Source organism: Hyperolius riggenbachi, chromosome 2 (assembly GCF_040937935.1).
Source record: "Hyperolius riggenbachi isolate aHypRig1 chromosome 2, aHypRig1.pri, whole genome shotgun sequence".
NCBI classification, from domain to species: domain Eukaryota; kingdom Metazoa; phylum Chordata; class Amphibia; order Anura; family Hyperoliidae; genus Hyperolius; species Hyperolius riggenbachi.
The window spans coordinates 558,112,165-558,126,288 of NC_090647.1; the positions used below are offsets into that span (position 1 = coordinate 558,112,165).

General features: G+C 44.9%; 1 protein-coding gene across 4 annotated transcripts in view; it reads left to right on the forward strand.

Annotated features, from left to right (window-relative positions):
* The window catches only part of CFAP44 (cilia and flagella associated protein 44), a 64,063-nt gene that overhangs the window by 36,684 nt on the left and 13,255 nt on the right, over window positions 1-14,124 (forward strand). For all 4 annotated transcript variants that reach the window (XM_068270890.1, XM_068270891.1, XM_068270893.1 and 1 more), the window contains 9 exons: window positions 1,304-1,513; window positions 3,209-3,319; window positions 6,981-7,133; window positions 7,719-7,946; window positions 9,438-9,586; window positions 9,751-10,030; window positions 11,038-11,093; window positions 12,161-12,323; window positions 13,354-13,484. In XM_068270890.1, the coding sequence (XP_068126991.1) occupies window positions 1,304-1,513; window positions 3,209-3,319; window positions 6,981-7,133; window positions 7,719-7,946; window positions 9,438-9,586; window positions 9,751-10,030; window positions 11,038-11,093; window positions 12,161-12,323; window positions 13,354-13,484 (1,481 nt within the window). The remainder of the gene's footprint in view (window positions 1-1,303; window positions 1,514-3,208; window positions 3,320-6,980; window positions 7,134-7,718; window positions 7,947-9,437; window positions 9,587-9,750; window positions 10,031-11,037; window positions 11,094-12,160; window positions 12,324-13,353; window positions 13,485-14,124) is intronic.

Below are 14,124 nucleotides of genomic sequence, written 5' to 3' on the forward strand. Positions count from 1 at the left end.
TCAAACACTTTATCAAACGTTTGATAATTTACCTCATGGGTAAAATCTCATTTTAAATTCACTAAGGTGTTATATATTTATCGAATGTTTTACCGATAAAACGTTCAACAAATATATAACACCTTAGTGAGATTTTACCCTATGAGGTAAATTATTAAACGTTTGATAAAGTGTTTGATAAACGTTTGATAATGCTCCGTGAATTGAGGCCATAGTTGTGTAGAGAGGTCAGTAAAGGGAGGGTAAATAAGCAAGTTCAGTTGACAGCTGTTTAGCACCCTCTTTAGGTCCTGATGAAGCGCACCTATAGAGGGTGCGTAACAGCTGCCGACTGAACTTGCTTATTTACCCTCCCTTTCCTGACCTGTCTACACAACTATGGAATTGGATTTTTAAGGGACCCAACAGGAGTCTTCCAGGTTGCCAATCCAATACTGCAGAATCCTGGGCAGAGCCAGATTTACAGCAAGGCACAATACGCACTTGCCCGGGGCCTGGCATCAATCAGAGCCTAGGCACATCTTGCTGTAACAATGTATGAGTATTGCAGCAAGTCTAGTAGCCTTTCAGCACCTTATTACTGGGTCTCTAAGTTCTGGTCCAGGAGAATCGGCACATAACGTATATACCCCTTATGCTTAAATGACTATCACTGTCAGAAAAAATTGTAAAATTTTAAATATGTGTAAATATATACAAATAAGAAGTATGTTTCTTCCAGCATAAAATGAGCCATAATTTACTTTTCTCCTACGCTGCTGCCACTTACTGCAGGTAGTAGAAATCTGACAGAACTGACAGGTTTTGGACTAGTCGATCTCTTCATGGGGGATTCTCAGCAAGGCTTTTATTCCTTCTAAAGACATTCCCTGAAAAGGACTTATATAGTAACTAGTAGATCTAAGGCCATTTAAAAACGGGCTCTAGGCCACTCTCACAACACTAATGTTCAGCCTGAGCTCACATATTCTTCACAGTTCTCCAGATCGGGAGAACCTCTAGTAAATGAGTTTATATGGGAGAACAGAGGCGCCAAAAGATAAAAGGAAGCTAAATAAGATTAAAAACCAAATTCTTGGTAAATAGAGGAGGTAGTGGTGGACTTACCTCCTCCAAGTAGACACACAACAACTGTAGAAAAGACAGTCAATATATTTTATTTATGAACACCAAATATGCAACGCGTTTCGCAGGTTTGATCCCGCTTCATCAGGCAATAACAACGGAGCAATAGCATATGTGGTCAGTAGAAGAGCCAGACACCTCTGTCTCTAGTAATTGAGGCCCAATATTGTATTCACAGGTCAATCCTAAGGGAGGACTTCTGGCAGCGGGATTCGAGGATGGAGTTGTGCGCATCTTGGAGGTCTATAACGCATCTGGAATGAGACTGCTGGCGGGACGCAGCGGCACGCAGGACGCGGCCATCAGCCTCAAACAAGCCTTTAAGCCTCACACGGCTCCCGTCACAGCCCTGGCGTACGAGCGCAACGGGGAGATGCTGGCAACCGGGGTGACCCTTTTTACTTTGCTTTGCTATAGATTGTTACATAAATAGGATTTTCTGCTTACTTAGAACTCAGGAACAGATATCGCAGTGTTAAGTGGATGCTGGAGAAGGAAATTCCAATTTACATTTTGTAATTTAATATTTTTAAAAATAATCTTTCCATATTCAAAGCTAAAAAAAAATCCTGGTTTTCTAGTAGATACTAAAACCCTTTTATCAGACAGTATTTCTGTATATAATGTAAAGTGTACATGTGCTGGATTTTTTAATCCAGCAATATCTGTAACAGGCACCTTTTCACTGGTTTTCCTGCCTATCTGATCTGCAAGTCTACATCAAGAGTCTCACACTGGCTGCAGCGCCCTCTAGTTGACATTTCCATTCACCAAAAGACCTGAGGGGAGAAGAGGGTCTGATAAAGTGAAGCTGCTTACCTATGTCTGTGCACTGTGCAGCTTTACAGGGATTCTCCTGCTGAGATGTGCTCTGGTGCTACAGAGGTCCCAGGGGGCTGCATTAGGAGTATATATGAGCCTATCAGTTAATGTTTGAGAGATAAGGTGTTGTTAACACCTCAGAGGAAAAAGCACAAGGACACCAGGAACGCGAATAGTTGTATTGTTAGTTTAGAATGAAAGATCCAAAGAGGAAAATATTTACAAAGGTGGGTTGCTGTAAGGTAAGGCTGCATTTATGCCTTCATTTGCATCTTCTCCTGCCTTCATGTCTCCACCAACAGTGAGCAGAGATGGATTAAAGGATACCCGAAGTGACATGTGACATAATGAGATAGACATGTGTATGTACAGTGCCTGGCACACAAATAACTATGCTGTGTTCCTTTTTTTTTCTTTCTCTGCCTGAAATAAGTTAAATATCAGGTATGTAAGTGGCTGACTCAGTCCTGACTCAGACAGGAAGTGACTACAGTGTGGCCCTCACTGATAAGAAATTCCCCTTTTTATCTCTTTCCTGCTCTCAGAAGCCATTTTCTGCTAGGAAAGTGTTTTATAGTTGGAATTTCTTATCAGTGAGGGTCACACTGTAGTCACTTCCTGTCTGAGTCAGGACTGAGTCAGCCACTTACATACCTGATATTTTACTCTTTCAGGCAGAGAAAGAAAAAAAGGAACACAGCATAGTTATTTGTGTGCTTGGCACTGTACATACCCATGTCTATCTCATCATGTCACATGGCACTTCGGGTATCCTTTAAGATGTACTGGGGCCCTTGGCAAGGTAGTAGATTTTGGACCCCCTTGTGGTCCTTTTGGTATGCTGAAGCGGACAGAGGTCAAAGAAGGTGGCAGGTGGGCCACCTGACAGCCACTAGGCCCCAGGCACCTGCTTAGGTTGCCTGGTGGATGATCGCCTGGTGGATGATCCTGCCCTGGCAGTGAGCTGCCAGCATTATACAGCATTATACAGAAAACACAAGGTAAAGCCATCTGTCTCTTTTGCTGCTGGATTATGATCTCCAGCACATGTATACTTTATATGCTATGCAGAAATAGTGCAGCTAAAGGTTTTTAGTTTTTGCCTGGAGAGTCTAATTGGTTACTCTTCTTGCTATTGACTCTAATTTTTCTGATCTTGATAAACGATCTCCGGTATCATGTTAAAGCCTTTTCATTTGCTGTGATTTACTCTCGAGACTTCTTTTGTTTTCTGCTAACCGCTGATCTCTCCTTCCTGCAGAGCGCAGACAGAACCGTCTTCTTTTTCGCGGTCAGTGACACCTACGAGCCCATTGGATTTGTCCGCGTTCCGGGTCCGGTTAGAGAGCTGCACTGGTCTCCGCCCACTCATGTGAGTCTCTGAAGGGAGCAGAGCTGCTCGATTTTCCTGTTCGATTGACCATTCAATCCAATTATTTTATCAGATCAGCACAGAACGGATTATGTTTTTATTCTGCTTGATCGAAGGAAATTGGCCGATATTTGCCTGAATCAACAAATTTACTCAGTTGGACAGGATGGATCGGTTGATCGTAAAGGAATCGGCTTCTGTTCACATCGATCAACTCGGAATCGATTTTTGGTTTTAGAGCATGGAGGCGCAACATTGTTCAGCTCGATTAGAGTAGAATCACAAGGATATCGATTGCAATGTGTATGCCACTCGTCCATTTACTTTTTATCAACCACACTCTTGACAGGAGTATAAGTTGATTGCATGAACAGAGTTGCCAACTCAAGGATAAAATATGCTAAAAAAAGTTTAACCTCCCTGGCGCCTGGCGGTAATCCCGAGTGCAGCTGGGGCTAGCCGCTGGGAGTTCAATGCAGAGGCTTTTTTACTCACCTCCCAAGGGATCCAGATGTCGGTAGCCGTTCTCCTTCCTGTCCTCTGAGGCTCTGAATCGCTCTCACCATCATTGATCTCACTACAGAGTTACAGCGCCACCTGGAGGACGGAGGGAAAATTGCAGCGCTGGAGCCCAGGGAGGTGAGTGAATGCTGGGGCTGCTGCAGGGACTCTGGCGGCATGATTTTTTTCCCTGGTTTTAGGGTCTGAAATGTTCAGAAAAGACCCTAAAATACGGAAATAATCATACCGCCAGGGAGGTGGTGGTGGACTTACCTCGCCAATCAGTAGACATGATTCTGGTGATTTTGGTCAACAATTATCTTTATTTGAGTACTCCATAATGTAATGCGTTTCGGAGGAGTGAACCTTCTTCATCAGGCAAATATCGGAGCAGCTATAATATGTCTCAGTCAAGCCAAGCCCCTCTGCTCCTTTGTTAAATAAAAATCGAGTAAACTATGGGCACCTTTAGATAAAGTCACGGGCCTCATGGGCAATCAGCTGATGACTTCTCTGCCCCGCTATAAACTGAAGACAAGACCCCAGATACCACTGAAAAACGTTTATTGAAAAAAAAAGTGCTCTGTATACAAGTAAAACTGCAAATACCGGTATATACCGGTAACAGCAGCGTAAATATTAAAGAGAATCTGTACTTTCCGATTTGTACAATAAAAAACATACCAATCGAGTCACTGTGTTCTCCTGGATCCCTCTTTGCCGTTTCTGCCACTCCCCACCGCTATCCTGGCTTTTAATCGCCAGTTTTAGGCAGTGTTTACAAATAAAAAACATGGCCGCTAACCAGGAAGTGATGTTTGTATATATATATATATATATATATATATATATATATATATATATATATATATATATATATATATATATATATATATATATATATATATATATACCTATCCAATCGCTCCTTCATCACTTCCTTCAATGGCTCCTCCTCAACCCCTGCCCCCCTCTCAGTTGGGGTCCACCAGGGCTCTGTTCTAGGCCCCCTTCTTTTTTCCATATACACTTCCTCAATTGGCAAGCTTATCTCCTCCCTGGGCTTCAATTACCACCTTTATGCAGATGACACTCAGATTTACCTCCATACCCCCCGATCTCTCATCCACCACCATAAACAAGGTCTCCTCGTGTCTCTCAGCAATTTCCTCCTGGATGTCAGCTAGGTTCCTAAAGCTTAACCTAGACAAAACTGAGCTCCTGATCTTTCCACCCCATGCTGCTGCACCCATCCCAGATTTCCACCTCACAATCGACAACACAACCATTGTCCCTAGCTCCCAGGCCCGCTGTCTGGGTGTCACCTTGGACTCTGACCTCTCCTTCATCCCACACATCCAAAACATCACCAGAGCCTGCAATTTCCACCTCCGTAATATCTCCAAGATCCGCCCCTTCTTAACCCCGGACACGACCAAACTGCTCATCCATGCCCTCATCATCTCCCGCCTTGATTACTGTAATTCCCTCCTTTCTGGGCTCCCCCTGAAACGCACTGCCCCCCTTCAATCAGTGATGAACGCGGCTGCAAGGCTCATCCATTCTTCGCACCGCTCTGCATCCACATCTCCCCTTTGTGAATCCCTGCACTGGCTCCCTATCCGTTTCAGGATAAGTTTCAAGATTCTATGCCTGGCGTATAAATCTGTGCACAAAACCTGCCCTACCTACATCTCGGAGCTTGTTCACAAGTATACACCAGGTTGCCCCCTCCGTTCCTCCAACGACCTTCGCCTCACCACCCTACGCATTTCACACTCCCATGCCCGCCTGCAGGATTTCTCAAGAGCTGCCCCCACCCTCTGGAATGCCCTTCCACCACCCATCAGACTTGCTCCCTCTTTCAACACATTCAAGCAAGCCCTCAAAACCCACCTCTTTATGATGGCCTACCCACCTCCTACCACACAGTAACTCTCTAAGGAATATTTAACAGCCCCCCTAGTGTTTCCACCCCTCCCTTTAGATTGTAAGCCTCTGGCAGGGTCCTCCACTCCGTAGTGTAATCTACAGGATCATGTGCTCCTGTCCTATGACAGCCTGTACTTGTATTACTGGGCCTACCTAACCAGCCCATATTGCATGATCATGTATTTTGTACAATTTGCATGTATAACTTTGTTCTATGTGTATAACCCTATGTATGTCATCCTTGTATCATTGTATATATTTATTGTCCAGCACTGCGTAATATGTTGGCGCTTTATAAATACAATAAATAATAATAATTATATATATATATATATATATATATATATATATATATATATATATCATGTTACAGTATACTACAAGTTTTTATTACATAGTGAATTATCTGCACTCCAGTCTGGGATTCTCAAAGTTTCTCAGCATGTGACAGGCAGCTCCCTTCCTCTTCAGCCTCACAAACTGCATCACAGACCAGCTGAAACTGAGAGCAGGGACGCTGTCTGTGAGGAATAAACAAAGCACACATCTCCTGCAGGGGGCGTGCATAACTTGTCCCTATTACAACAGAGGCAGCCCATTCCTCTCTGGGTCACAAAGTTTGATAAAGAAAAGAAGATTAGATATATTATTACAGAGACAGTGCAACTAGAAAAGGCTGCAGTAATCCAGAACACATTAGAACTTATAGGATAGAAGAAATAAGGCTGAAATTTTTGTTACAGAGTCTCTTTAAGGAACTATTGAGCTCAAAACGAGACATAAATGTATACAGTTGCTATTCAGTAACAAAGTAAAGTCAGACACTAGATGCAGGGTTAGAACCTGGCCATCAGTATAACCACTTTTCCAAAAAACACTGCAGTATATTTTGTACTTGGCCAGTCCTCCACATCATCCAGTTTCCTCCTTAGAACTGGTCCCTCCTGTAAAGATCAGTCATACAATCTTACCAAATCTGTGTAGCAGAATGGTAACCTGATTGAATATAGTTTGAACGGATACTATTACCCTCATATTACATAAAAGTGGTAAGATTGTACAATCAAGATTGTATCATTAGTGGGCACATTTAGTGTGTAATTGTGTTTCCTGTAATGACATCACTGATTGTTGGAGGGATGGATACCGTTGGCCATTATCTCCACTCTTCATGGCATGTCCGTCCATCCTCAGTAGAGCTGGTTGACTCCATCTTTGGTGTCCACAGGAGGAGAATACGTTGCTGGTCCTGTGTGAGAATGGATTCGCTGTACAGATCCCGGCCCCACCCACCGAGAAATCCGACCCGCTGTCCACCTACGAGATCTCCTCCCTGCCGCTCCTCTACTTCCGCTTCAGCAGCATCAAGTCAAAGATCGAGGTAACTAAACAGAGTTCTAACATGAACAATGTCTATTCCGTCATGTCTACTGATTAGATATCTACCGATATCTACTTATGCAACCACCTCAGCCGACAAGCAGCTGGCGACCCCTGACCCATCCGCCGGGTGGATCTACTCAATCTCAGCGACGCTGATCCTCCCGCCGAGGGGGCACATTTCACATTGGGGGAACAGCGCCGGGGGTTTCATCACATTCGTCACTTACCGCCGCACACTCGATCGACCACGATGGCCTGACGTCTTACAGCATGTCCGATCGATGCATGCGACCAATTTCGGGCCAAAATTGGTTGCATCGTTAATCGGGCATGCACTTGGCAGCACTGATTTTCATCCGATTTTATAATAATTATCAAATTGGATGGTCGAAAAGCCCGCCAAGTCAATAGATGTAAGGCCACCTTTAAAAAAGTTTTCAGTAGTAAATGTTTTCCTATTCCATGCCTGATCCTGTGGAAATATTCAGAGTCCTCTTTTAAAGGTCATGTACTCCTCTAGAAAGCTTTCTTGTAGCAGCCAGGCCAGTGATTGGTTCTCTTGTCACTTTTGTGTCCCATGCAGAGGGAGGAGCAGCTGGCCCGCATTCGGGAGCAGAGGGAGCAGCAGCGGAAGGAGCACCAGGCCTGGGTGCAGAAGCAGAAGGAGCGGGGATTGGAGCTGTCGGAGGAGGAGTTAGAGTTACCGCCAGACGATGAAGAGGAGAAACTTCCAGAGCTTTACATCCCGAAAGAGACAAGCCCCATCCTATGCGGCTTCCATGCCTCTCCGGGGAGGTTCTGGCTGTCTATGGTACTGCTTACTCTATAAGACATCACTACTATACGCCCCTGAAGAGCTGGGCCCCGCCCAGTGCTGCTGCCACGCCTCTCCGGGGAGATTCTAGCTTTCTATGGTTCTGCTTACACTATAATACATCACTACTATACGCCTCTAAAGAGCTGAGCTCTGCCCTGTGCGGCTGCCACGCCTCTCCGGGGAGGTTCTGGCTGTCTATGGTACTGCTTACACATCACTACTATACACCCCTAAAGAGATGAGGCCCGCTCTGTGCTACTACCACGCCTCTCCAGGGAGGTTCTGGCTGTCTATCGTACTGCCTACACATAACTACTATACGCCCCTGAAGAGCTGAGCCCTGCCCTGTGCTGCTTCCACACCTCTCAGGGGAGGTCCTGGCTGTCTATGGTACTGCTTACTCTATAACACATCACTACTATACACCCCTGCAGAGCTGAGCCCCGCCCTGTGCCGCTGCCACACCTCTCTGGGGAGATTCTAGCTTTCTATGGTTCTGCTTACACTATAACACATCACTACTATACGCCCCTAAAGAGCTGAGCCCCGCCCTGTGCGGATGAAATGCCTCTCTGGGGAGGTTCTGGCTGCCTATGGTACTGCTTACACATCATTGCTATACGCCCCTAAAGAGCTGAGCCCCGTCCTGTGCTACTGCCACTCCTCTTTGGGGAGGTTTTGGTTCTCTATGGTACTGCTTTCACTACAACACAACACATCACTGCTATACGCCCCTAAAGAGCTGAGCACCGCCCTGTGTGGCTGCCAATGCCTCTCCGGGGAGGTTCTGGCTGTCTATGGTACTGCTTACACTAGAACACATCAATACTATACACCCCTAAAGAGCTGAGCTCCACCCTGTGTGGCTGCCCTGCCTCTCCGGTGAGGTTCTGGCTGTCTATGGTACTGCTTACAGCTTTGTGCCATGCTGGGTTCTGTGGTGCCCTGCTGGGTGCTGTGGAAGTAGCACAGCGGGAGGTACTACTCACCTCCTCCATCCGCTCTCCAAGTCTGGAGCCATCCTCTATAGCTGGCAATTGTCCCTCTAGCATCCAAGAATCAGACTGTAGGAGCTCTAGCATCTGATTAATTCTCATACACTAGGGGGAGAGGCCCGGAATACCTGATATTTAACTCTTTCAGGCACAGAAAAAAAAAGGAACACAGCATAGTTATTTGTGTGCTAGGCACTGTACATACTCATGTCTATCTCACCATGTCACCTCGGGTATCCTTTAAGCACTGAGCACATGGCTGGGGGACCAGTTTGGGGGGAGTCTGGCAGAGGGGGTCAGAGTGGCATGGTGATTGATGGGGGATCGGTGTGGCAGGTCACCACAGTAGTGTAGTTACCAGCGGGTGAAGCCAGTCTGGCAGAGAGACTCCAGAGCAGCAAGGCGACCAGAAGTGGTGTGACGTGCTGCTTTGACTTTGAGTTTAATGAAATTGATCTCCTAGTTGGAGTATCTTCTCTTCCCTCTGCAGGACGGGTATGACTCTGGATTTCTCTACCTCTGTGAGTTCTCCAAAGGTGAAGATCCCAATGAGGACCCTTCTACGCGGAGAGATGAGCCCCTGAGTTTCCTTCCTATAGACGGGACCAGCTCCAACCCCATCCACAAGATGTATTTCAGGTGAGCACACCTGCCAGAGATTACAGGATGCTCACTTCCTATTGGCTAAGCGTGACCAGGGGGGGACTTCTTCAAAGGAAATGGGCAGAAACATCCATTGTAAGGCTTATGATATGTTTCCTTTCCTCCACATTGATCATGGCTGCCGTGTTTTTCTTCTGTAGCTCCAACAAACAGCTGCTGTTCTGCGGGATGAAGGATGGAGCTGTCCGTGTCTATCCTTTGCAGCCCAGTGACCCCGCTCTCACCTCTATGGGCAGCTACTGGTCCCTGGGGGTCCATGACAACCAGTACGGCACCCTCCAGGCCATCAGCTGCAGCTATGACAACCAATACCTGGTGACCTGCGGGGCCGACGGTAACATCTTCACCTTCAGCATCCTCTCCATGGAGGACATCCAGAGAGACCTGAAAGTGACCAGAGCTAAAGTGCCTTCACCAAGGGTGAGTGTGGCTGCATTCAGCATTATGGAATGTCCTCATCACTGAACCTTGACCATGCTACATTCTGTGACATCTGTTCCCACCGGGGGTCACCTCACAAAACTTTATTAACCCCCCAGCATTCACACCCCCATCCCCATGGTGACCTCTGGGCTCGTCTCTCAGAAATAATATAACAAGTGTAACAAGAAAAACCTCAGAGAAACAAACAGGAGAAGCTGGAGTCTACTATGTGTAGTAAGAATCCAGGAGCCAACAGTTGCTATCGTAATGCATGTTACTAACAGCATGTTACCTTAGCAACGGTCACACTAGTGGAGTACCATAGGCCGCACTAATAGCGTAACTCGCGGTACACAGTGACGGTATTAAGGGTCATTTTGCCATGTGTGGTCACTACTCCATAGTAGGTGGAGGACTGAAATATTTGGGAGACTGTCTACAACAACTGCCACAATATTACACTGACTAAACAAGTTAGCTGGGTCTGGACTGGAGGTGCACCTACCCTCTAACACCCCACCCCCCAAGAAAAGCACTTTCCCGAAGTCTAACCCTAAAATTAAAACTCTAAAATCTTAAATCACTTCCTGATTCCTGACCCTAACCCTTACAGCCACCTAACCCTACCACCCCCCCCCCCCCCCCCACCACCACCTTTCTAAAGCCTCTGCTTAATAATCTCCCAGTATACGACTATTCTTGACACTTAACTCAAATGTTTTCCCAACAAAATCCACTTCCTGATTGTGACCCCCCTCAACATAAACCGCTTCCTGACTCCTGGCACTAACCCTCCTCCTTTGTAAAACATTTAGTATACAACATATGTATAGGCTGTCTGCTATATAACATGTGTTAGATAATTGTACAAGACATTTAACACAATTTATATTGCAGCTGTTGCTGTATTCCACATGGAGATTTGAATTGAATTAAAATAGCTTTTACACATTGGTGGTGGTGCCGACTACTTTTACAATAACGCAGTTTGTATTGTCTCCCAGATTAATCAGGAGAAGGAGAAACCTGCAGAGGATATTGATGATCCCAATGCTTACAGGTACTATTCTGGACTTACATTGTATCACACAGCCTTGCTGAAGTACACACATGAAGTGTTCTGAAGGTGCTTATCCAGGGCTGTAACAATAGTCAATTGCAGTGACAACAAGACACTTGGTTACAAGAGCATGAAGAAGAATGTAATTTTTGTTTGGATCTTCTTGTAAATACTGTTGGCACCGGTGATCAATGATCACACCTCGTCTCTATCAGTTGGAAGTCCACACAGCTTTCAGCAGATATATATAGACCATAAGATGCTTGGAGCAGTTAAGGAATTTATTGTCATCAATCAACAATACAAGGTGTTCATTCAGCAGCCATCTTGGTAACAGAAAATCAGGAAATAGGAATATGATTGCATATCTTTAAGTGGCAGGTAAACTAGGCATCAGGAAGCTACAAGCAGAAGTAAGCCCTAAACAGCAGTAAACTACCCTACAAAACTACAGATACATCTTATATACAGAATTGTTAATTAGTCACATCCCACTGTAGGTGGGCGTTGGGTGGATGATGGGTGGCAAGCACATTATGAGCTTTCTGTTGGCTTGTATGATTGACATAACAACCACTGCACATGAAACCTAAGACTATACTTGGACTTCTAGCGACCTGTTCCCGGCTATTTCATGGAAACTGTTATTGTTCTGAAAGTCCTGGAATGTGTTCTTGCGCCTCCCGGACTGAACGAATTGTTACATTAGATCTACCTGACCTTCCTTCCAAGCAAGACATTCACTAGAATCATCTATGTCCACTAGAATATATTTCTTTTCTCTCTAATAACCACGTCTTCTCTTTTCCAGCATGGATGGGGTGGGATGTCTCCCTAATGACCATGTCTTCTTCCCTCCACCATGGATGGGGTGGGATGTCTCTCTAATGACCATGTTTTCTCTTCTCCAGCAATGGATGGGGTGGGATGTCTCCCTAATGACCATGTCTTCTTCCCTCCACCATGGATGGGGTGGGATGTCTCTCTAATGACCATGTCTTCTCTTCTCCAGCAATGGATGGGGTAGGATGTCTCTCTAATGACCATGTCTTCTTTCTTTCCTCCAGCATAGAGAATGCCAAGCAGAAGAGGCAGCAGGACCTGTTGATGAGAGAGGCGGAGGAGAAGAAGGCCAGGAAGCGGCAGGAGTTGGCCAAGCTGAGAAAAGAGTTCCAGCAATTGCTGAGGAAGAATACGGAGCTGCCAGCTCACATGCAGCTGGGAAGACCAGTGTGTATCATGTAGCCAACCTATCCCCACCATTCCTCCTAACTGCCAGTGTTTATGATTGGATGATATTTTTGACTGATCCACATTTATGAATGGTCCATGTCTATGAGTGGTTATGTTTTTGATTGTTCCATGTCTATGATCAGTCCACATTTATGATTGGTTAGTGATAATGATTGGTCAGTGTTTAATGATTGGTCAGTGTCTATGTTTATGACTGGTCAGTGTTTATAATTCACTCATGTTTGTGATCAGACCAAATTTATTAATGTTCCATGTTTATGATTGGCCAGTGTTTATGATTGGTCAGTGTTTATTATTGGTCCATGTTTATTAACGGTCAATGTTTATGATTGGTCCATGTTATGATTGGCCAGTGCTTATGACTGGTCAGTGTTTGATTGGTTAGTGTTTATGATCGGTCTATGTTTAGGAATGGTCCATGTTTATGATTGGCCAGTGTTTATGATTGGTCCATGTTAATGATTGGTCTGTGTTTATGATTGGTCCATGTTTATAATCGGTCTGTTTATGATTGGCCAGTGTTTATGATTGGTCCATGTTTATGATTGGCCAGTGTTTATGATTGGCCAGTGCTTATGATTGGTCAGTGTTTATGATTGGTCCATGTTTATGATTGGACAGTGTTTATTATTGGTCCATGTTTATTATCGGTCAATGTTTATGATTGGTCCATGTTTATGATTGGTCCATGTTTATGATTGGTCAGTGTTTATGATTGGTCCGTGTTTATGATTGGTCCATGTTTATGATTGGTCCATGTTTATGATTGTTCCATGTTTATGATTGGTCCATGTTTATGATTGGTCAGTGTTTGATTGGTCCATGTTTATGATCGGTCTATGTTTATTATTGGCCAGTGCTTTTGACTGGTCAGTGTTTTATTGGTCAGTGTTTACGATCAGTTTATGTTTAGGAATGGTCCATGATGTTTATGAGTGGTCAGTGTTTATGATTAATCCATGTTTATGATGGTTTGGACTGAGTTTATGACTGGCTGTTGTTGCAGGAGTTTGAAATGGACCACAGGATCCGGGAAGAGATGGAGCGGCAGACCTCGGAGAGGGTGCGTACAGTGCTGAAGGAGTTAGCCTGGGAGCAGGAGAAACACAACATTGGACTGAAGAAACTACAGGCCCGGTGAGTGATGTACTGCCATGTATCATGACTGAACTATAAAGAGGACCTGTCACTACTGCAGGCCCGGTTAGTGATGTACTGCCATGTATCATGACTAAACTATAAAGAGGACCTGTCACTACTGCAGGCCCGGTGAGTTATATGCTGCCATGTATCATGACTAAACTATAAAGAGGACCTGTCACTACTGCAGGCCCGGTGAGTTATATGCTGCCACGTATCATGACTAAACTATAAAGAGGACCTGTCATTAAGCTCATACATTATTGTTTTCACTTTAGAGACCAGCTTTCTAAAACAAAAGTGCGTTAATTTTATTGTTTAAATTCAGCTGATCACTTTCCAAGATACACTAATCAACCACAACACCACAGAGAGGTGATGTGAATAACACAGATCATCTGGTTACAATGGATCTGTCAAGGGCAGTTTTTCAGCATGATGTGTTGGAAGAAGGAAAAATGGGCAAACATAAAGATTTATGTGACTTTTGGTAAAACATACACTGCAATGGCTAGGCAGCTGGGCTGAAGCATTTCCAAAACAACGGGTTTTGTTGGATGTTCCCAGTACACAGAGGGCGATACCCATCAAAAAATTTCCAAGGAAAGCCAACCAGTGAACTGGTGACAGAGCCATG